This window comes from Lontra canadensis, unplaced genomic scaffold, assembly GCF_010015895.1.
Source record: "Lontra canadensis isolate GAN:19392208 unplaced genomic scaffold, GSC_riverotter_1.0 scaffold73, whole genome shotgun sequence".
NCBI classification, from domain to species: Eukaryota; Metazoa; Chordata; class Mammalia; order Carnivora; family Mustelidae; genus Lontra; species Lontra canadensis.
In genome coordinates this window covers 2,092,030-2,114,435 of record NW_022631067.1, presented here as the reverse complement: position 1 = coordinate 2,114,435, position 22,406 = coordinate 2,092,030, and the positions used below count along the sequence as shown (strand labels likewise).

At 55.0% G+C, this 22,406-nt stretch overlaps 1 protein-coding gene and 1 pseudogene across 2 annotated transcripts in view; one reads left to right on the top strand and one right to left on the bottom strand.

The window, feature by feature from the left end:
- Positions 1-1,815: 1,815 nt before the first annotated feature.
- Positions 1,816-2,942, bottom strand: LOC116881288 (annotated as a pseudogene).
- Positions 2,943-12,252: 9,310 nt separating this feature from the next.
- The window catches only part of ARHGEF7 (Rho guanine nucleotide exchange factor 7), a 121,819-nt gene continuing 111,665 nt past the window's right edge, over positions 12,253-22,406 (top strand). Inside the window, exon 1 of one of the 2 annotated variants that reach the window (XM_032881028.1) lies at positions 12,253-12,700. In XM_032881028.1, the coding sequence (XP_032736919.1) occupies positions 12,425-12,700 (276 nt within the window). In that variant the 5' untranslated portion in view covers positions 12,253-12,424. The remainder of the gene's footprint in view (positions 12,701-22,406) is intronic. The other variant, XM_032881029.1, reaches the window with a different exon arrangement.

The window sequence follows — 22,406 nt, the reverse complement described above, 5'->3', positions numbered from 1 at the left end:
GGGGAGGGGTGTCGGGGACAGCGCCCCCCAACCCCGCCTCCGGGGCCCTGCGTGTGCATGCCCGCCGCGGGAGGCAGCTGGGGGCAGCAGGCGAGGGAGAGCTGAGGTGCACAGGGCCCGTGGCCCCGCAGGCTGAGTGGGCGGGAGCAGAAGCACGGACGCAGGTGACAGGACAGGTGTGCTCCTTTGCAGGATCAGTGCCGCCCGGCCCGTGGGTCCAGGCGGTCCCCTCCCAGCCTGGGAAACGCCTGCGCTGTCTTCCCGCCTCGGAAGCGTGCAGGTCCGGGAGCAGACTCCTCCCGTTCTCAGCGCTGTCCCCGCCGCCCCTTCTGCCCTTCTGCAGGTGCGTGGGGACGGCCGTCGTATCCGCGCCTCTGGCTTTCTGTTGTCTCTGTGTGTTTCGTACACGTGTGCCCGCTCGCTGAGGCCACGGCCATCGAGGAAGTTGCCGCTCTCGCTCACCGAACAGAGGGTGAGCCTCCCGCTTCCCACAGTAATAAATGCTGTTGCTGCGGCAGCACGTGTGTGTGTTACTTTTCTTCATTCGATGCACTTCCTCACCCGCACCCCTTGCTTCTAGATCACCTCTGGTCTGCACGTGCTCGGTTCCCGCGTGCTCGTTTCATGGGCACCCCGAGCCGGCCTTCTGTCTCTTCCCGCCTTCCTTGCTAACCCTCGCCACGGGCTGCTTTTCTACTGGCTCCTCAGTCCAGCCCTTATTTCCTTAACTCTTTTTTTTTCTGAAGTTTGTATCTGTTCCTTTGACAGAGAGAGACACAGCGAGAGAGGGAACACAACAGGGGGAGGGGGACAGGGAGAAGCAGGCTCCCCGCTGAGCAGGGAGCCTGACGTGGGGCTTGATCCCAGCACCCGAAGGCAGATGCTTAATGACTGAGCCCCCAGGCGCCCCATCCTTAGCTCTCCTCTGAACCCACATTTTACTTTATTGCCTTCATGTCTAATCCTTTTCCTTGAGACCAGAGAACCCCCTCAGCCAGAAGTTGTTCAGTGGGGAGTGAGGCTTCTCGTCCCTGGACCCTGACGGTCCAGGCAGAATCATGATTAAATTTAGTGCTTGGACAAGCCCACATGGCCTTGTTCCCTAAGACATCTCTGTTTTCGGTAATTTGTGGCTTCTAGAGATTGGGTTCCATAATTCATTTGATGTTCCGGTTTTCTGGAGTAAATCAAAAGAACAGGAAACGAGACAATGAAAAGGGCATCCTTTTACATCCAAATGGATGAAGCAGTTTATAAAACAAAAAAAAATAATTTAAGATTGATTTTGCTGCCCCAGTATAAGATATGGCAGGCAACTAATTACATCAACAACTGATTTGCTGGTATCTCTGTTCTTTTTCAAGACGTACTTCTCCAACAGAAAAAATTTTTAAGTTTTGCAGAGAATATAGGTAAAAAAATACAGCTTGCATTTTTTTTAAAAAGATTTTATTTATTTATTTGACAGAGAGTGAGAGAGCGCGAGCGGGGGAGGGGCAGAGAGAGAGGGAGAAGCAGGCTCCCCACCGAGCAGGAGAGCCTGATGCGGGGCTCGAGCCCAGGACCCTGAGACCATGACCTGAGCTGAAGGCAGACACCTCACTGACTGAGCCCCCAGGCGCCCCTAAACACAGATTTGTAAAACGTTTTGTTTCCCAGAATCCCTATTGTGCCTTATTATGACTTCCACAATCCAAAATCACTGAAACAGTTTACTCTTCAAACGCTGATTGCTTTTTTTATAGCAGCTCTGCTTGGCCACTTGACATGTCGGGTGCTGTCTTCTGCTCACACTTGCACTTGAGCCGGCAGGTCTCACTCCGCCGTCACCGGGGACGCGCTCTGGGGAGTCCGAGAGCCCTCTGAACCCCCGGCCTCCTGGGAAAGCTCGCTCAGCTTCTCCGGGTTCTCAAAGAGCTTCTTAACCCCACGCTGGTGAGGCCGGTGTGAAAGCCTGTGCAGAGCCTCAGGGTCAGGCCTGCGCTGGAAGTCAGAAGGGAGCAGGGGTCCTTGCCCAGCAGCCCTGGTGAGGCCAGGAGGGCAGGCGGGGCCAGCAGCTGTAGCCGTGCTCGTCGCCGTGCTCCTCGGGGAGCATGCTTGCCTCCTGGTTCGGAGGTGTGTTTCCAGAGGTCTGCGTGCAGGGGTGAGGACCCAGCAGATGGGGACCCCAGGAGAAGACAGGCTGTGGGGGCTGGGGCTGGGGGTGAGCAGGGGTAGGTGTGGGGGGGGCTGAGAATTTGTCAGCAGAGGGTGGCCGTGGAGAGGACAGAACAGACAGGGAAGGCGGGCAGCAGGAAGCCGTCGGAGGACGGGGCAGGACTATGCTGCGATGGGCAGGCTGAGCTCGCGTGTTCTGGAAGGAAGGGGCTGTGGGGCAAGGGTCTGAGCCGCTGGGATGGGAGACAGGAGGGTGCCGAGGCCCGGGTCTCTGTGGGTCCCCATTCACCTCTCCCAGAGCCGTAAATAGTGGAACGGCCATTGTCACCACTGCAACGCCACTTACTGTCAAAGAGGGTATTTTTCCTCTCGAAGTGCACTTTCCTCCCTAACATAATAAACAAAAAACAAAACACACTCACGTTTAAACTGCGACAGGAGAGAAGACATCCTGCAGTGCAAAGAAAGCGGTGACGGCCGCACTGGCCCTGAGCAGAGGCGGGGAGACCTGCGGCAGAGCGCAGGGTCAGAGGACGGAGAACTCACGACGGGAAGGAAGCAGCTGGAAGAACCTGCCAGAGACGAACAGGGGCTCCAGGACGGTAAGAAGAGACGGACAAGAATTAAACCCAAGACGTCGAAGGCTCCCTCCACTGAAGAGAGCAGGAGCCAGGAGTCGGAGGAGGCTCATGGAGTCCCAGGCAAGGATGGTGATAAACTTGTGTGCAGGCACACGCACGTGCACACACAAGCACGCACACACAGCCAGCGGGCATGTGCACACACACACGTCACAGATGCATGCTTGCACACATGGTCACACACATGCACACACGTGCACGAACACGGTCACACTTGCACACACAGGGCACACGCGTGCACACATGCGTGCACACACAAACGTGTCCTGATCATATCCTGATGCAGGTGGTGATCTCTCACACTAAGGAGAAGATCCTACAGGTTTCTCGACTGAAAGAACAGGTTATCTACAAAGAACACCAGCGCCAAAGTCGTCCAGGACCTCCACCTGCACCTAAGGCTGGGAGACAGCGAGGGTCAGGGGACTGCAGCCCTGGAAGTCTGCCCCGCCAACACGCCTGCACTGGTCGGGGTGGTGAAAGCGTGTTTACAAACACGGCTCCCCCAGAGCTACAGACCAGAGACCCGACACCAAGAACACACCAAGCCAAGGCTGAGTGCAATATCAGTGCTAAGTAAAAACTCGCAGAAGTCTATTCTACAAATAAAATGCTAATTCTTTTTAAACTAACTGATTGCAGAGCATAGGAGTTTGGGGTGATAAAGGGGCCTCGGGCAGGGGTGGCCTGAGGGTTGATGAGGAGAGACGAGAACATTCCAGAAGCCGCCCTTAGAGTGCAGATGGCCAGCAGGAGGAAGGGAGAGCCCATGCTGTTGTGGACTCTGACTTTTCAATGTGGAAATCTGTGTCTGACCACCAACTAAGGAAGGAAGGATAACCATTTGTTAAATGGAAGATTATGATTCAATTTTTAAATTTTAAAAAGAGATAAAAAATGGAACAGAGATTGATTTGAACAAATCTTTTTTTCCTGCAAACCAGAGCAATTTAAAACCACAGAGAAGAAAAATAGAAAACATCAATGTAAAATGAATAAATTTTACTTAAAGCAGAATGACTATTTTTTAAGTAAAGCAAGTTTTTTAATATATTTTTTTGTTTTCTTTTTTTTTAAGATTTTATTTATTTATTTATTTGACAGAGATCACAAGTAGGCAGAGAGGCAGGCAGAAAGAGAGAGGGAAGCAGGCTCCCTGCTGAGCAGAGAGCCCAATTTGGGGCTTGATCCCAGGACCCTGGGATCATGACCTGAGCCGAAGGCAGAGGCTTTAAACCACTGAGCCACCCAGGCACCCCATAAGGTATGTTTCTAAAAAACCAACCAACCGGGCGCGGGCGCCTGGGTTGGTCAGTGGGTTAAAGCCTCTGCCTTCGGCTCAGGTCATGATCCCGGGGTCCTGGGATCAAGCCCTGTGTCGGGCTCCCTGCTCAGCAAGGAGCCTGCTTCTCCCTGTCCCTCTGCTGCTCCCCCTGCTTGTGCTCACTCTCTGTCTCTCTGTTTCGCAAATAAATAAAATCTTAAAAAACAAAACAAAACAAAACACAAACAAAAAAACCCACCCAACCAACCAGACACAGGCAAAGAACCCTAGAAAGGAAAGCCATTTTATGTTCTTTACACGTTGTAACTCCAGGTGATGACGTGAGGTTGGAAATGAGGATCCGGGCACGAGGAAGAGGAAAACTGGAGTGGAAATGGGTGTTTTCCAACCAGACAAGCTGATATTCAGGATAAAAGAAGTCATCAGAGAAAGAGGAACCATATGAATTAACTTAAGTCTTCACGTGTGACAAAGAAAAAAGTTTTCAACTAACCTGTCCATTGAATGTCATCGATGACATGTTACAAGGATTTACATTTTTGGGAAACTTCACTTACCACCTGCGTCTCAGAGCCTTGGGCGTGTCTAGCTGATGCAGAGCACATGTGTGTGACGGAACGTGCGGAAGTATATGGAAGTGTTGCTAAGCCCCGAGTGGTGTCCGAGGTTTGCTGAACAGCACCCCAGCCATGCCACAAGGAGACACGCTTTGGGGCCCTGTCCCTGGAGGGAGCTGGCCGAGGTCCGCATGGGAGCTCCCCATACAAGTTATGAAACCCACTGTGCTTCCAAAATGACTTTGGAATAAAAAGTTATTTTAAAAAAGCACAAAACCCGCACACAGTAAATACAAGTATATGACCTCTTGAGCAGAGTGTGTGTATTTTTTCATATGTACGATCATGGATCAGTCAACAGTCTTTAGCCAACTTCAGGAAACAGAGATTTCTAATCACATTCAATGGCCAACAAAGTCTCAATTACTTGGTAATTAAGAAACATATTCTTAGATAAATATTTGGAGAGGAAATCAAAAGGGAGATTACAAGTCTCCTTGGAGGCAATGAAGAAGGAGCTCTTCCCACTAAAACTAAGGGAACCCCCGAAAGCCATGTTCAGAAAGAAGAAAGTCACCAATCATTCATCCTGGGAAGTGAGGACTGCTGTTATGAAGGACCATTGTGGGTCTGGGAGTTTAGCCTGCTTGGAAGCTAATAGAGTTCGTGGTTGGACACCAGGGACTGTGTGACCACTGCTGAACAGGCAGCATGGGCCCCAGTTTTGCTCCCAAGCTCAAGGCAATGCAAGGGTGGGCCCCGGGGGTGGGGGGCTGTGCACATGGCAGGTTTGTGACACCACCGCACAACCCAAACTTAGCAAACCCCAACCTTTACATGGATGGCCAGTAACCTGGCCCAAACTGTCCCCCAGGAGACGTTATTTTCAGTCTGTAGGTCAGCAAGCAAATGTGTCCTCCACCTCTGCCTGTGGTGGGGGAGGGTTGATGTCTCTGTCTTTGAAGACCGTTTGCTCCAAAACACTCTAGAAAGGACAGTCAGAGCAAAAGCTGTCATCACCTCTGCCCAGCTCCTAGAAAGGTGAGCAACTCATGCAGAAATGTCTCCCAACAAACGTGAAACAGAGACATTAGGAAGCTTCTGAGCTCATGATGGCACTTACCGACCTTGCTGGTCTCCTTGGAAGGATGCTGGGCACCGACTTGTGCTGCTGGGCACCTACCCTGGGGGGGCTCTGTTCTGGGCACCTGTGTGGAACCCAGCTGACAGGACCAGAGGGATTGACTATCGGGTTACAGCAACGCCATGTGAGATGTCATGTCTGATGGGTGTGGAAACACATAGATGGTGACGGGTGAGCTCCTGACCGACGGGTGAGGATGACACCACCAGAGCCACAGTGGGTCTCGAGCACCACGAACAGAGAGAACCCGAGACTCCACATTCGTTCTCGTGGCCTGTGGGAGGCAGTGGGCACCTGTCCTCTGCTGGGGCGTCTTTGAGGCAGGTCTTGGTGGTTTACTCACAAGTCCCTATTGTGGGTTGAATCATGTCCCCCAGAAAGATATTTTAAGTCCTAATTTTTTGTACTTTGTGGATGTGACCTTATTTGGAAATAGGGTTACTGCAGATGTCATCAAATGAAGGTGAGGTCATTCTGGGTTAAGAAGGCCCCTGGTCCAGGGACTGGTGTTCTTACAAAAAGAGGGAAATTTGGGAGCTGACAGAAAGGGAGAGAACGCCGTGTAAGGGCAGACACAGAGGTCCACGCAATGTCCCTGTACGCCATGGAAAGAACGCTACGGGTTGTCAGCCACCCCCGGGAGCTGGGAGCATGGCCTGGAATGGATCTCCTACAGCCTCAGGGGCCAACCTCCTCCCCTCTGCTCCCCTCCCCCCTCCAACGTGGGGCTTCTGCCAGAGATAGTTTCTGCGGCTTCTAAGTCCCCTGGGTCATGGTGTCTTGTTGGGTCAGCCCAGGAGACTATTGCTGGGCCCCTAGAGGGTTCCTGCTGTGGCTCCCACTCCTGAGTGCACCCTTTGTTGCAGACTGTCTCCCTCCCTCCCTCACCTCCCCCGCTTCCTCCTTTGTGCTTCTTGGGCTCAACCCCCAAATACGCCTCCAGGACTGAAGCCCTGTCCTAGGGTTTGCGTTTGCAAAGCCCACACAAAGGCAGGTGACTTCAGAAGGGACCTTGGGAAGCAGACGCACAGTCTGGGAATCCGCACTCGCATCGCTCACCAGCCAGATGGCCCAGCTGCAGGACGCTGTAACGGTTCTCCAGAGAAACACAACCAGTAAGACACGTGTAAGGGGACTGACCCCAAGCAACGGGCCCATAGGACTATGGAGGCTGGTCAGTCCACTCTGTAGGTGGGCCTGCAGCCTGGAGCTTCGGGCGGAGTCGATGTTGTAGTCAGAAGGCGTCTGCTGCAGGAGTTTCCCTTACTCAGGAGAGAGGGTTGGTATTTGTGGTCTGTTCGGGCCTGCGACTGGTTAGGTGAGGCCCACCCATGTTGGGGGAGGGCACTGGCTTTGCTCAGTCTACTGATTCAAATGTTAATCTCAGCCAAAACTACCCTCACAGACACGCCCAGAATAATGTTCAACCAACTATTTGGGCGCTCTGTGGCCCAGCGGAGTTGGCACGTGGAATGAACAGTCACAGACCCTGTTGCTCGTGCTACGTGAAGGGGGCTAACCCCTCCCCCCTTCCGAGCCTCACGATGACGACGACGACGACAACTGTCCCATCTGTGCTGAATGGGAGTGCAGAGCAGGGGCAAGGGCAGCATTAGCGTGTGGAACCAGCCCAGTGCCTGAAGGATATGGAGCAGTGACATTTGTGAGGACTGTGAAGTCCGCTGTGTGGCAGGGGAGTCTCAGGAGAAAGACAGTGACAGTTTAGGGAGCTCACCCGCAGAAGCCCCCCTCGCAGTGTGAGAAATCACCCACCCCTGCCATGAGAGCGCTCAGCCCTTGTCGCACATGTGGCCAGTCGACAAAGCTGGGGAGACCCCACCAGGGCAGACCTCTGGGACTGAGTCCAGGGCTGAGTTGGGACGAAAGAGTCCCTGGGACCTGGAAGGGGGGCCTTGAGTGGAGGTTTTGAGAAACTTGGGCTCCCGATTTCCTGATCTCTCCAAGCCAAGAGAAATGGTCCCTCTCCTTTGCTAGGGAAGTGCAGCCTTCCTGGGGTGTGCAAAGGCCCTGTGGTGTGGCATGGGGGTTGTCTTCACTCAGCGCCTCTAGACCAGCAACTGGGCAAGCATCAGCAGGCCTGGAGGGGACACCACAGCAGCTGTTGGAGGAAGGCTCGTTCATCAGAGGGGCTGTGGGTCTGAGCTGAGCTCCCCCTGCCTAGGAGGGCGGGTAGCTGGGTGGGGTGGGAGAGGCAAGTAAGGCTGGGGACTGGGCTCTGATGGGGGCCTCTGTCTCAGGACTAGCATGCTCGTGCTCAGAGCTGGCCCTCAGTCCAGATAGGGGTGACTCCTCCTGCTGGGCGGCAGTGAGGGAGTAGGCGGGGCAGTGTGGAGGGTCTCGGGGAGTGGAGGTGCAGCACGGCCCACGTGGGGAGAACCAGAGCGTGCTCCTCCCTGAGGCAGCTAGAGCCCCCTAGCGAGGGTGTCCGAGGAGACGTTCTGGGGTGGTCTGGAAGACCGTCCCAGGAGCCCACAGGGCTGCCAGTCATCCCGCAGGGCAGGGTGGGCTGGGCTGGGGCGGGAGCAGGGGAGGTCACCAGTAAGCTGTTGACACAAACAGCCCAGACTTCCAAGTCATCTGCCTCCATCGGCCGGGTTCCCGGAAGCCACTCAGCTTGCACCTATGACATTGCTAACTTGGTGTGAACCACAAAAGGCCCTATGGACTGTTGCCCCGCTCCCGTCCAGCTCCAGGGCGGGCGACAGGACAAGGGGAGGAGAAGCCCTTGGGCTGGTGAAGCTTTGAGCTGGCCCCTGTCCTCTTGAGCAGGTGCACACGGTGGACAGGAGGGGCGGCAGGGCTCCACCTGGGGGAGGAGGGCCCTGGGGAAGGGCTGGGTGGGCCTTACAAGGAGGCAGAGGGGTGCTGTAGGTCTAGACTCCTGCCTCGGTCTCCAGAGAGCATCAGGGAGGAAGGGGAGCCCAGCGAGCAGGCACGCCAACGGCATCTGTCACCAGGGCAGCAGCCCGGGCCTCGCCTGCCAGCCCTGCGGCCACAGCGGCAGGGACAGAGGTAGGCAAGAGGTCTACAGCAGGGACTCCCTCTCACCCACACTGACCCGGCTGCCCCCGGTGCCAGCAAATTCAAACCCGCTGCTCGGTAACACCAGCTGCTTGGTGGCGAGCTGGTGACATCAGGACCCCCGGTCTGAGGGGAGAAGCAGTTCTTCTCACCGGATAGGGGCCTGCAGGAATCCCGCTTGGTGGTGACTTCCTCAGGCTAGAGACCTCTCCTCCAAGACGCAGCACACGTGTTGGACCAATGGCTTTTACAGGGTGTCGTATCCCAGGATCTAGAAGCAGCGTTGGGCACCAAGCTAGAGAAGCAGCGTTGGCTCTGCTCACTGCCACTTGCCATCACCGCCCACCGCCACTGCTCACTGGGGCTCACTGTCACTCGCCACCACCGCTCACCATGGCCAGGGGTCCACGTGGGACCCGTGTGCTTCCTGCTCTCACGACATAAGGCTCTGTGGAGTTGGAGGCCACCCCCCAGCAGAGACCCACAGTCCGGGGAGATAGGTGTGGAGGGAAGAAGCTTAGCTTGCCCGCCCGTGGCCAGGGGGATCGGGGGGCCCCCTCTGCCCTGCTCTGCTTCTCAGAGGCCCCAGGGGAGCTGGGTCCCAGCTGCCCCACCTTTGATTCACTTGTGTCCGTTCCCTGTTTCACTTTGTCCCTTTCTTCATCTGTGCTTTCCAGGCTTGTGTTCCAGATACTTTCCTCGGTCCCCGCTGCGGCCTCAGGATCTGCTTCTGGGGAACCCAGACTGGGGTAAGTTTCCGGTTGACGTGATGCTCATAAAACAGTGTAGTGGTAAGACGTCTTCCAATCTTGCGTAATTTTCAGCGTGTATGTTTCTAAACGATTTTTTCCTGCCTCGCACCTCTCATGTTTAGCATTGGACTGTCCTTATGCCCAATAAATAGGGTGCTGTCTAACGAAAGAACACCGTCGGTAATGAATGCTGTCGGTAACGAATGCCGTCGGTAACGAACCCACGGTGGCTCCAGTGACCTTCACCTTCATGTGGGCTTCCATCCAGGCGATGGTCCACTTCAACCATAGCACCTCCGAGGCAGTGACGGTGACACACTGCTAGGCCGATCGCCATCTGCCTGCCTGGCTTCTGGTTGGGGGAGAGACCGTCCTCCAGGTACCAATGAGCCAACCAATGCAATCAGCATCCCTCGGCTGAGCTCAGGTGCAGTTCAGGGGGCACCTGGGGGCAGCTGACTGAGGGTGTACCCTGGGGCTGACCGGGGACAAGGCTCTGAGGTCTTAACAGGGCCTCATGGGCTGCGAGGTTAAACCCTTTCATGAGAGAGGAGGGAACCAGAGGACACATGCCTGTGCTGAGAGCCAGCCTCTCCACACTCTTCTGGGGTGACACGAAAGGCATCCACAGACTGGACCAAAATTCTTGGTTGACAGCAGTCTTGATTGGCTCCCACCCAACAGAACAATGGATTCTTCTCCGTGGCCTGAGCCTTCTATGATCGGAATTTGGAAAAATGCTAAGTCTAACCAAATGCCCACCTTGGATACTAAAATAGCTTCGTTAAACTCCGAAAAAACACTTGGCTTCGAACAATGTTACTTTCTAGAAGGAATCCCTTCTAAATAAAGTTTTTTGAAACAAACATCCATCCAAAATAAAAGAATGCGACCAGGAGCCAGAAAGCATTGAAATGCTTGGGGACTTCTAAGAGCCATTAGAGCGGGTCTCCCTTCTGACAATAATTGGCTGCCCGGTTACTGGTCACCTAAGGCCACTCCCTAGAGCTGCCTTCTTTAGGATTATTTGATTGAGTCAAGTTGAATCTCACTCTTGTTTACCAGATTATAAGCACCAGGCCTAATTTAATGTAATTTGAATTGTCATGGCTGTATGTTAAACTACTTCTTCAGTTCAGCAGTAATGAGAGTGAACAGGAGTCTCAGGGGACAACTAGCTTTAGGGCAATATGCTCGTGTTGATACCGTCCTTGGGCAAAGACCTTAATGGAACACTTACCTGCTTTGTTCACTGGAAGACGTGTAGAGACGCTGTCTAGAAACTGGTGATGTGTTGCGTCCTGTCTCTCCTCCACTTGGGTGTGGGACAACGGGGACAAGGAGACAAACCTCGTATGACTGTAGTGATGATGGTGTGATGCAATACCAGGAGGGAGCTCTGGCAGAGATCTGGGGAGCTCAGTGGTGACTGTGGCCACCGAGGATGGGGCTGCCCTTTCAGTGTGTTTGCATTTGGAAGCAGATGTAACTGCTGAGCTCAAAGCTGGAAATCCATGCAATCCATGATCACCATGGAAGTCCTCTGGACGAATGAAGGCAAAGGAAAAGGGAGTTAAGCCTCCATTTCTTAAAAGTTTTATATGGCTTCTAGCCTTTGCCATTAACTGGACTAAACGTGCCTGGGATATAGTAAGCTCTGCTAATGCTGTTTTAAACTGCGAAATGCCCTCGGGGACTAGTGCAGGAGCAAAGGGCCACACAGGTACAGGACAGTCCCTTATGCTGTCCTTCCTGTAAGAAGCGGCCCCCCCTTTGGTTATATGCACATGTGCTTGTCATTGCATGCGTGGAGAATCGTGTTCACTGTGGGACAGCTGGACGTCCGAGTTCCTCCAGTCCGCCCGTGGCTCACAGCCCCATGGCCAGCCGAGCATCTCCCAGCCAAGCATCTCCCAGCCAACTGAGGTGGGGCCCAGGGACCTGTTTGGACGCAGGTGTCCTCCGTCCTTCCTTCGGGTCGCCGCACGGACCCAGGTCGGGCTCCAACGCTTTCCTGACCTTTCTCCCCCGGTGCTGGAAGCGCCACCGGCAGGTTCAAGCGGGGTCGCTGCTAGCTTTCTGGCCCCACGGAGGGGACCGGCTCAGCGGGCGCGGAGGTCACGCGCGGGAGCCGGCCTCCCCGCGGGGGCACGCGTGACCTCCTTGCGCTGCGGGGGCGTCCGTCCTTGTTCCCAAGGACGGCAGCAGCGCCCGGGAAGAGACCTGCTCAGGATCTAGCGGTCGTTTGTTCTGTGATTGCTGCCCGCGGAGTGGCGCGGAGAAGCCGCCGCCTCGTGGTCAGCACCGCCCCGCCCCCGCCCGAAATAAAACTGGCGAAAATCAGAAAGAGCATCTGGGAGGCACTTAATACTTGAAACCCCGGAGAATCCAAAAAAATCAGCGAGGGGCTCCGCGCGGCGGAGGAGGGGCGGCGCGAGGGCCGCCTGGCGCGCGGGGCGTCCGCAGGGGAGCGCGGGGCCCGCGGGGCGCAAACGGTTAAGGCGGCCGGCGCCTGCGGAGGTCACGGCGGCGCAGGTGGGCGCGCACGGCCGGGCCGGGGCGGGGGCGCGCGGCGGGGCGCACGGCGGGCCCGAGCGCGGGGTGCGTGTGCGGCCGGCCGGCGCGGGGCCGCTCCGGCGCCGCGTCTTTTCTTCTCCTCGCGGTGATGTCATCGGCGGCGGCGGCGGGGAGCCGGGAGGCGGCGGCGGGGGCGGCGCCGGGCGGCCGCCGCAGGTTCATGAGCATCTAATGAAAAGGCACTTGACAGTCGGCCAGGACGCACGCGAGGGAGCGCGAGCCGGCCGGACCGCGGCGCCGCCCGAGCCAATCGCGGGGCCGGCCTGTCCATGGGCGAGCCGGGGGGGGGCGGGGGGCGCAGCCGGCCGGGCCGCGGCCGCTCCGAGGTGAACGGCGCCCAGCCGGGCTCGCGGCGCGGGGAGGCCGGGCGCGCCGCCGCTATGAATTCCGCCGAGCAGACCGTTACGTGGCTCATCACCCTGGGGGTGCTGGAGTCGCCCAAGAAAACCATCGCGGACCCGGAGGGCTTCCTGCAGGCGTCTCTGAAGGACGGGGTGGTCCTGTGCCGGCTGCTGGAGCGCCTGCTGCCCGGGACCATCGAGAAAGTAAGTGGCGCCGGGCTCGCGCCCCCGCGGCGCCCAGGCCCCGGGCGGTGGGCGCCCCGCCTCGTTCCTGCCGCGGCCGGGGGTGCGCGGAGACGCGCGAGCGCGGGGTCGCGGGGCGCCGGCACCTGGCGGCCGCGCGGGGCGCGGACGAGCCCACGCGCCTCCTTTGTGCGCGGACCCGGGAACGCGGCCCGCGCGGGGGGCGCGCAGGCGGCGCGAGGCCCGGGCGGCGGGAGCTCGGGGCGCCATTGTGTGTGTGCGGGGCGGCGGGGCGGGGGGCCGGCCGCGTCCGGGGGGAGCGGCCCCGCGGAGGCCGCGGGGAAGGGGAGCGGCGGCTGCGCCGCGCGCGGAGGTGGAGTCGCGCCTCTCCGTGACCCGAGCAGAGAACCGCGCCCCGGCGCGCGCGCAGCTCCCTCCCGGGCTTTGTTCCCGCAGTTTTGCGGGCGCCGTCTCGCCGCGGAGTTGCGGCTCCGCTTCAGCGGCCGGTTGCCCTGCGGTCCGAGAGGACGCGGCGATGCAGAGCGGGGCCGCCCGCGACACGGCCTGCGGCCTCCGCGCGGCCAACTCCCGGCTCCGAGCCCCGCGCCCGTTGGACCCACGGGAGCCCCGGCGCGCTGCGAGGCCGCCTTCACGTTCTCCATTTGGTTTTCAGGTCCATTCCTGCTTTTGAGCCGAATCCCGGGGCCCCCCGACCCCGCTTCTGGCTTGGTGGCCGGTGGTTTCCCCGGGGCTGCAGTGTGAACCTTGACCCCGGTCTCTGTGAGTGATTAAAGTTTGCTTTCCTCTCACACAGGCTGACAAAGCGGGGGCCGCTGCGAAGGGCTTTTCAAAACGAGGTCTCCCTGCATTTCAGAAACGCTGCAGTTTCCTCTCCCACCCCTGCTTTGGGCCAGCACAGAATATTAAGATCAACAGTTACTTACAAGGGGTTAAACGTAGAAGCTGAAGCACAGCATAATTAGGGGGAAAAACCCTAATTTTATAAATGGGGTTGTATTGGTCCTAACCGCGCAGGGACTCTTTGCTAATACAGTGTTCATTAGGTGACTTGAGAAAGTAAAACGTTTCATCTTAGAAGTTTGCGCGTGTCTTGGCGCTGCATTTTCAAGGGTCGAAAGAGGTTTTATTCAATACGAATTTTGCATGCACGCTAGTTTCAGGCATTTTTCTTACTTGAACCGTACATACGGAAACAGAATCTGCATTAGAGTGCAGAGCAGCCTGCCTGTCCAGGAAATAAAAATGTTGCTTGTAAACGAAGCTGATGTCACAATAAAATCATGATTTAAGACAGGACTGAGGAGCCCGATCCAACTCGCAGGGCACTCAGAACACTTTGTTGTCATCTGGATATCAGGAGCTCTGGTAATAAAAGACAGATGTTGCCAGGCCCTGACAGTCCACACTCAGTCCACCAAAACATGCTCCTATAAAATGCTGTTCTGTGACGGAGAGGGAAGCTTTAGGAAACGTCATGCGTGGCCTGGATGAAAACATGTTACTATCAAACCATCAGTGTGCGTTACTTGGCATATTAACGGCATTGATTGGATCATCAGACTTCAGTGATCACTTCCTTGTACATTCTAGGAAGATCTGCTTTCAAAACTGAAGCCCTCCTTCCATCCTCCTACAAGGAGCGGGGAATGAGGAGGAAATACAGTGTTTAGCTTGCAGGAGCCCAATTGCCACTGTCCCCCCACCCTCCCCAGTCCCTGCCCCACGGCCCCCACGGGTTTGTTTCTGACTGTCTCCGCCACTGCAAATTTCACACCAAGGGCACAAATTATGGTCAGAGCTCCTGACTCTCTGCGGTTCAAAGGTAGGTTTTTGGAGTAAAATATTAGCCAATCTCTGCCTCTAAAAAACTGGGGTTTCTGAAGTTTCACGAGCTTTTGCATTTTCTTAAACGGAGATATCTTTTGGGGCTTGCACACCGAGTACCGTGAGCCTTAAAGCAGACAGGCGGGACAGTGGCTCGCTTTCCACGGGAGCATTTGGAAACCTCACTGAATATTCATGGGGAGTCGAAAGGGCTTTAACTTCACCCCAGTTTGCCACATGGACACCCTGACGACTGGTTCAAGTGGTGGGAGCCACCCGCAGCCTCATATTGGCAGAGCCGTGGTTGAGGACAGACCCCTGGGCTGGGGAAGGCACAGCACGAAGGCAAGTTTGGAGGAGGCTCAGGTTTCCCATGTGCCTTTCATTAAGAAAACATGTGCTAATGTGCTTCTCGAGTTTTGTTCATTTGTTCTACTTTGGAGCCAGTCAAACGGGCCTAGAACCAGGCAGACATTCATTTTGGTTCAGATTGTCAAAGTTTTCTTTCGGGGTTCCCCTTGGTCATGTCTGTTTTTCTTGAGGTGGGAGGCCAGGGGCACGGGGCGGGGCAGCGCATGGACTCTGTAGACAAACAGTTCAGAAAAGAGACCCTTTCCATTGTGGCTGCTGCCACATTCTGTGCTGTAGGGGAGACTCAGTGGGATTCCACGGTTTCCTGGATCTCTGCGTATGGGGCTCTTGTGCTTTGATTTTCTGCAGGGACGGCTGGGACGTTTTGCTGAGCTACTCCCGCTGCTGGCTTCCGTCATCCCTCCTGGGATGGGAACCCATGAAGGCAGCAGAATCCAGGGAGTCCGGCTCCCGCAGGTCATGAATTACTGCTTCAAACCTTTTTTAGACTATTTATCAGAGGGTGAAGCCAAGATGTACGAGTTTTAGAGGGGACCGTCTCCGATGAGCGCACCGACGGGGTGGGAATGATGACACGTTGCTTGAGTTTTGCTCCTGGATGTGGCGTGTGGAGTCGCTTGGTTCAGCGAGAGCATCTCAGGGAGCCTGGTTCTTTCTCCCTGGGCCCCAGAGCCCGCAGACCACGCCAGGTCAGTGAAGTGTTCCTGGGAGACTTTCCCTCCATCCACATCTGTGCTCACAGTCGACAGTCCTGCGACCCGCTTGTCTTGGTAGATTTCCTGGGTGTGTATGTGAGCATTTAGATTGGGTTCAGCTGTCGGGCCGGATATCTGTGTTCTGGGCTGTAACAGAACCCTTGCCCGGGCGGGCTGCTCCACGCACCTGCTCTCCCCCAGTCCTGGAGGCACAGGCCCAGGATCGGGGTGCAGGCAGGCCCGCGCTCCCTTGGAAGGCGCCGGGGAAGGGCGTCCAGCACACGTCCAGTGTCCCCACGGTGTTCCCTGTGGTCTCTGCTGTGTCCTCACCTCCCCTTTCGTAAGGACGCCGTCCTTGGATGAGGACCACCGGCCCCCAGTTGACCTCAACTCAACCAGTTCCATCTGCACGACCTTGTTTCCGAATAAGGTCACGACCTGCACTTCGGTGAGTGAGGGCTTAAACATCGGAATTTGGGGGGACACAATCCAACCCATAATAGGTCGCATAATAAATTTGAACCCAGTCAACTTATTAAGTATGTGCTTGCTCGCAGGGTGCCAGACGCTATGGGAGATAAGAGAACTAACATGTTCTTTGGGGATTTGGTGCGGGAGGAGGCCGCAATAGTAGTAGCGTCATGAGGCAGAAGGAAACAAAGACAGAAAGTCAGAAAGAAAGCTCTACGTGCAGGAGTTTCAGCAACCTGTGTTTGAGCGGCCCAGCCCCTGAGGGTTTTTCTGACGCGTGGATGAGAATACGGTCTGTAGTTCCTCAGACCGTCCCCTGGGAGACCCTGGTGGTCTTCTCCGGCTGCAGAAAAGCAGCAGATTCGGATAAGACGTAGAAGGAAAACGGCTTTTTCCTGATTGATTTGCGGCCTGCGTTCCGATCAGTGCTGGGACTTCTGGCGCTGGCCGGGGGAGGGCGTGAGGTCAGTGGCCCTGGACGGCAGTTCTGAGTGCCCGCTGTGGGGAGCTTGTCTTCTCCTGGGCCCTTCGCCCCGAGGATGAGGTCAGCAATGGCAGGGGTGTGCTGGCAGGGGTCTTGGTCTGATTCCAAAGCCCACACCCTGTGACTGTTTGTAAACCCCGGTTGGTTGCCTGGGAAAAGCGCTTGGAGAGAAAACTTACAGAACGCGGTCTGTCCTGACTGTGTTTTTAAGAACCTTCTTTAAACTTTGCAGACGGAATTAGTGGTTATATCAGATTCCTCCTAATGAAACGAAGCTTCCAGAATAGTCAGTATAATAATGAACATCTGCTTTCACAGCACGTGATTTTAAAGTCCTGCGTCTGCCCTGCACCAGGGCGATTCTTGGTTTGGGCTTTAGGCCCAGAGCAGAAGGAAAGTCACTGCATTTGCTGGCTCATTCCCAGCAAACAGACAAACCTGCCTTCAGTGTAGACGGGGACATGGAGAGTGATTTGCCGAGAGCCACCTGAGGGCCATCGCAGGGCCTCTGCTGGCCTGGCCCACGGGCGCTCACTCAGGGTCATCTGACTTGGGTTTGGGGAGTGCGGGGGTGGGGTGGGGGGAGCAAGTTGGCCTGCTGTTCCGGGCAGTGACCTCTCAGTCCTCCGGGAGAGTCCGGCATTGGTGCTGTCCCAGGACCTCATTCTATTAATAGAAATAACACCCCACAGTGGCTTCCTTTCCTCCTGCCCTGGAGCGCTGCCTGCCTCACCTCTGTGTACATCTCTCTTAAAGAGACAGGATGTGCCCATGTTGCTGGCAGTGTGCTGAACTGCCTCTCTGGAATGCCTCATGTCACCCCCGTCTCCCAGGCTGGCCTCCAGACAACCCAGGTGTGCGTCCTGCCTGGGGCCGGGGACCTTCCAGGCAGGGACAAAGTGCTCTTCGGTCACTGGCTGGGGGTCCTCAGGGGCGTTAGGTCTGGAGGAAATAGGCAGGAGTCACAGGCCAGGTCAGGACACCAGACACGTGGCGTGAGGGACCACAGGGACAGGACACAGTCCAGGGTGACATTGTGGACACTGAAGGCCATTCAGCTGGGGTCCCAAGAGGGAAGGGGGCACGGGGGCTGTTGGAATGGGATCCACGCTCCTACCTGGTTTGCAGGGAGCCCAGCCACTCCTGGGAAGAGGACACAGAGCTCTGGAGAGCCCTGCCCTCATGGTGCCCCTGGTCGGACGCTCCTTTGCCAGTTCTCTCTCGTCCTCATGGGAGGACGCCCCCGAGGGGTCTGGTACACTCTTGCTCTGGCATCACAGAGTCCTCAGTGGGCCTCTGGGCCTTCCCAACCTTGAGTTCCGTGGTGACCATCTCTGCTGAGATGCGAAACAGCGTGCACAAGGACACGGGCACACGTCTAACGCTGTTCCTGGAGGGCCGTCTCTGCCCCTTCGGATTGGAATCGCCGTCGTGTGTGTCGTCGTCGGTAGAAGGCGGCAAAGACAAAGTGTCCCTCCAGGCACTCACCTCTGCCAGGGGACCCCAAGACCCACTGGGCCCTCCCAGAGCCACGGTTAAGAGGGGGTGGTCCTTGTATGTGTCCCAGAGTCACCCATTTGCTGTGTGACCTGGGGCAACTTCTCTTATTTCTCTGAGTCTTAATTTCCTCCTGAACACAGAGATCAGATACCTGCCTGGAGGGAATGGGCTCCTGGGGCAATAGGGTCGTTAAGGGGGTAAGTGAGTGGACTTGAGGGTTTTGGGTGGCGCTAGGCACCGGGTAGGTCCTCAGTATGTGGCAGGTGTGATTATTTTACGAACTGACGCTAAAAACTGTCCTTGCCGTGTCCAAGAAAACTTGTAAGCCAGGGTCCGAACGTCAAGGCCGCTCCAATCCAGGAATTTCTTCTTATTCTCACAACTGGGCAAATTCTTGCAACTTGAGGGGGCTGGCGGCCCCTCCCTTTCCCCCGACAGACCGCCATTGTCTGGGCTGCCGGGACCCCTGGATTTGGCTTCCAGACCCTCATTTAGTGCCAGGTCCCGCGCAGCTGCTGAGCGTACACAGCTGCTGGCTCGCAGGGGCCAGAGGGGCTGGATAGAGGCTCGGCTTTCACATTTCTAGAGTTTCTTGCATGGGAAGGGCCTGGAGCGCCGCCACGCACAGTGGGAGGCTGTTGGGGCCCGTCCTGGGCCCCGTGTCCCCTGTGTGTGACTTCTGACCTTTCCCTCCATCAGTTCTCCCCAGTTAGGTGAGGAACGTTCATTTCCTGATGTGTTTATATTTCTAACTTTAGCTCTGAATTTTTGAAAGTCTTATGAACTGGACGGGTCGTTCTCAGCCCTGTTTGTGCAGGATGTGCTGTGTCTGCTGGACTCTGAAGGCCAAGGGGAAGGGGGTGGTGTATAAGTGGGATGTGTGAAAATACGTACCTACTGGCCTCCGACCAGGTGCATGCGTGTACACAGCATACACACAGATACACACACACACACACACACGTGTATGTGTTCTGTGTCACTTTTCCAGGGGGTCATAAGAGAAGCCGTGGGTCTCAAGTGTAAAGCATTCGTGAGTTCTCTGTGTGAAGGAATTCTCGGGACGTTATCCAGCCCAAACTCCTCACTTCACAGATGAGTTAACTGAAGTCCGTTGCATACGGTCGTGTAAGTTGTGTACTGCACGGTGTAGGGAGGGTTGCTCACACTGTAGTGTACACGAGTGGGGTCTTAGGACCGTGCTGGGGGACAGCTTCGGGGCAATGATGCACAGATGTCCGCCTCCACGGAGGTCAGCCTCCTCCAGCACAAAGCAAATTTGAGAAGGGTTGTGGTAGCCTACAGAAGTAGCCCCAGTTCTTCACTCTTGTCTGCTGCCAGGTCTCGTGGAGAAGGACGTGACTGCTACTCCCGTCGAAGGATGGAGGCTGTTTTCTCACTTCTTGAGTCCCAAGCTGCCTTGGATCCGTTTTGGCCAAAGGGTGTGGCAGAAGGGACGGGTACTAGTACCTAACTGACCACTGAGGTTTTGTGGCGGTTTGTTACACAGCGTCCCTACGGCAACAGGTAGCGGGTACAAGGCTAGAGAATGAAGTTGTTGTTTTGTACAGAACTCGAAGGTTTACTACACTTGGAGCAGCTTTTTAAAAAGGGGTCAAAAATATTCTTCATGTCGTCTCCAAACATGGTGCGAGTCATCCAGAACCCAAGTGCGACACGCGGAGCCGCTTGCAGCTGGTAAGAAGTTGCATCAGCGTGAAGTGGGGATCCACAGCTCCAGGTCTGCTTTGGATGAGGTTTCCTGCCACGGAGCCTTGCTGTGGCAGGGCGGTTTTCCTTAGCAGCGCCCTCTTTGAAAGCTCCGGTTCTTGGTTATTTGTAAATACTCTGGCCCATGGTGGCCTTTCTCCCTCACTTCTGCGTGACTCACTGCTGAGTTCCCATGCCAAGAAGATGCATTCCCATCTCTTTCCTGTCCGTAAAATACTTTGTTTCCAAGAGACTTTTCAGTACCCATCTGTGGCTAGCAAACATTCAGAAGTCCTTTGTCAGAAACGCGGAGTGTCTGAAAAAGCTGCCTGCCGAGAGATTATGACTTGGTTGTCATGTTGAGGGAGAGTGTTATCGAGGTTTTTCCTGAGAATCAGGAGTTTTGGGGGAGCATTCCTGGGATGAATGGCCTCTTCTGGTGGCCCTCCCGGAGACCATCAGGACACAGAAAACCCGGTCCCAGGCCTTTAGTTCTGGAGTAATGTCACGGTCATCTTTTCCGTGGCGCTGAAGAGACTGCCGCACTCCGGCAGTCATAAGCATTGGTGCTGGTCACAGATTTCTTCTCGTGGGAACATGACATTCTCTGGTCACAGTTTTCCTGTTTGTTAATGCATTTTCGTTTCTTCTGAAAACACGCTCTCTAAGTCGGATGTGGTCACGTTCTGGACAGGCTTGTGGTGAAGGCTAAACTTCCAGAAAGTACCACTGTGCTTGTAAGTGACAGAGACCGGAACCGAGTGGTCTTCCACTCTGTCAGCTGGTGACACACGGAGGTGTTTATTGAGTTCATTTGTCGCACCTCTGACAGGGCGCATTTGCTTAGTCTGAGTCTGGTGACTACCGTGTCAGCAATCCAAGGTTGGTTCTTCAAATAATAACAGTAACCGTATTTTATTGTGTGTGTCTTTTTTTTTTTTAAGATTTTATTTATTTATTTGACAGACAGAGATCACAAGCAGGCAGAGAGGCAGGCAGAGAGAGAGGAGGAAGCAGGCTCCCTGCTGAGCAGAGAGTCCAATGCGGAGCTCGATCCCAGGACCCTGAGATCATGACCTGAGCCGAAGGCAGAGGCTTAACCCACTGAGCCACCCAGGCGCCCTTATTGTGTGTGAGTCTTAAGTGTCTGTTTATGAACCGTTAAAATAATATTCTGGGAGTGAGCTACTCCCCGCACACCTAATGCTTCTGTTGTCTGTAATGGATTGTCTACTTAAAAAGCTAGATAAATAGGGGTAAGTTAAACTCTAAGGAAGTAGTAGAAGAAAGAGAATAATAAACAGAACGGGAATCGGTGAAATAGAAAACAAATTTGCTAGAGAAAATCAACAAAACCAAAATTGGATTCTTTGAGAAAATCCATAAAATTGATAAACCTCGGAGATGGATCAGGACAAAGGCGAGAGGACACAGATGGCCCATGTGAAGAGTTACTGCGAGTTCTCCAGATGCTAAGAAGGTAACGGGGATAGGATGAACATTTTTATGCCAGTCAGTCCTACAGCCTAGAGGAAAGGTACAGTTTCCATGTCCTCCATGGAAGGACACGTCCAGGAGGAGATGGATGACCTTACCAGCCCGACACCTAGGAAAGAACTTGAATTAGTTAAAAAGCGTCTCATAAAGCAAATGCCAGGCTGCATGGCCTCACTGGTGAATGTTACGAAAGAATGAAGGACTTATATTCGGGACATGTAAGGATTCTCCACACTCAGTCCTAAGGAGACCAAGAACCCAACTTAAAGAATGGACAAAATGGCTCGAGCAGACACTACTTCACCAGAGAAGGTGTGCAGGTGACAAGCCCAGGAAAGATGCCCGATGGCGCTAGGTATGAGGGAAACGCAAACTGAAGCCAGGACGGGACGGTCTGCGCACCTGCTGGAAGGGCTCAAGGGTAAGACTCATCACACCAGGTGTTGATGAGGACGTGGAGTCCTTGAAGCCCCCATCCACCGCGGTGGGAACGGGAAACCCTGTCACCGCTCTGGAAAGCAGCTTGTCAGTTTCTCGAACTATTACAGATCTACCAAGCGGTTTAGCCATTCCATTCTTTTTTTTTTTTCTTTTTAAGATTTTATTTATTTGAAAGAGAAAGAGAGTGCACAAGTGGGGGGCAGAGGCAGAAGGGGAGAGATTTTCAGGCAGATTCCCCGCTGAGCACAGAGCCCCACATGGGGCCCGATCTTGTGACGCTGAGATCATGACCTGAGATGAAATCAACAGCTGTATTGTTTAACAGACTGAGCCACCCAGGTGCCGCTTAGACATCCCATTTCTAAGTATTGACTCAAAGAAATGGAAATATGCTCGTACCAAGTCTTGTGCACAAATGTTCATAGCACCTTGGTTTCTTAAACTTATTTTTTGCAACTTTATTTTTAATAGCCATGAACCAGACACAGTCCAAATAGTTTTTCAACCAGTGAATGGATAAAGTGTGGTATATCCGTACTATCTAATACTCAGCTATTAAAGTGAGTGCTCGAAGAGGGATGAAAATCACACCGGGAAAAGAAGCTGGGCAAAAAAGTACACCCTGTGTGATTCCGTGTACATAAAATTCTAGAAAATGCAGTGGGCTCTACAGTCACGGAAGGTACATCAGTGTCTGCTTAGGGACACTTCC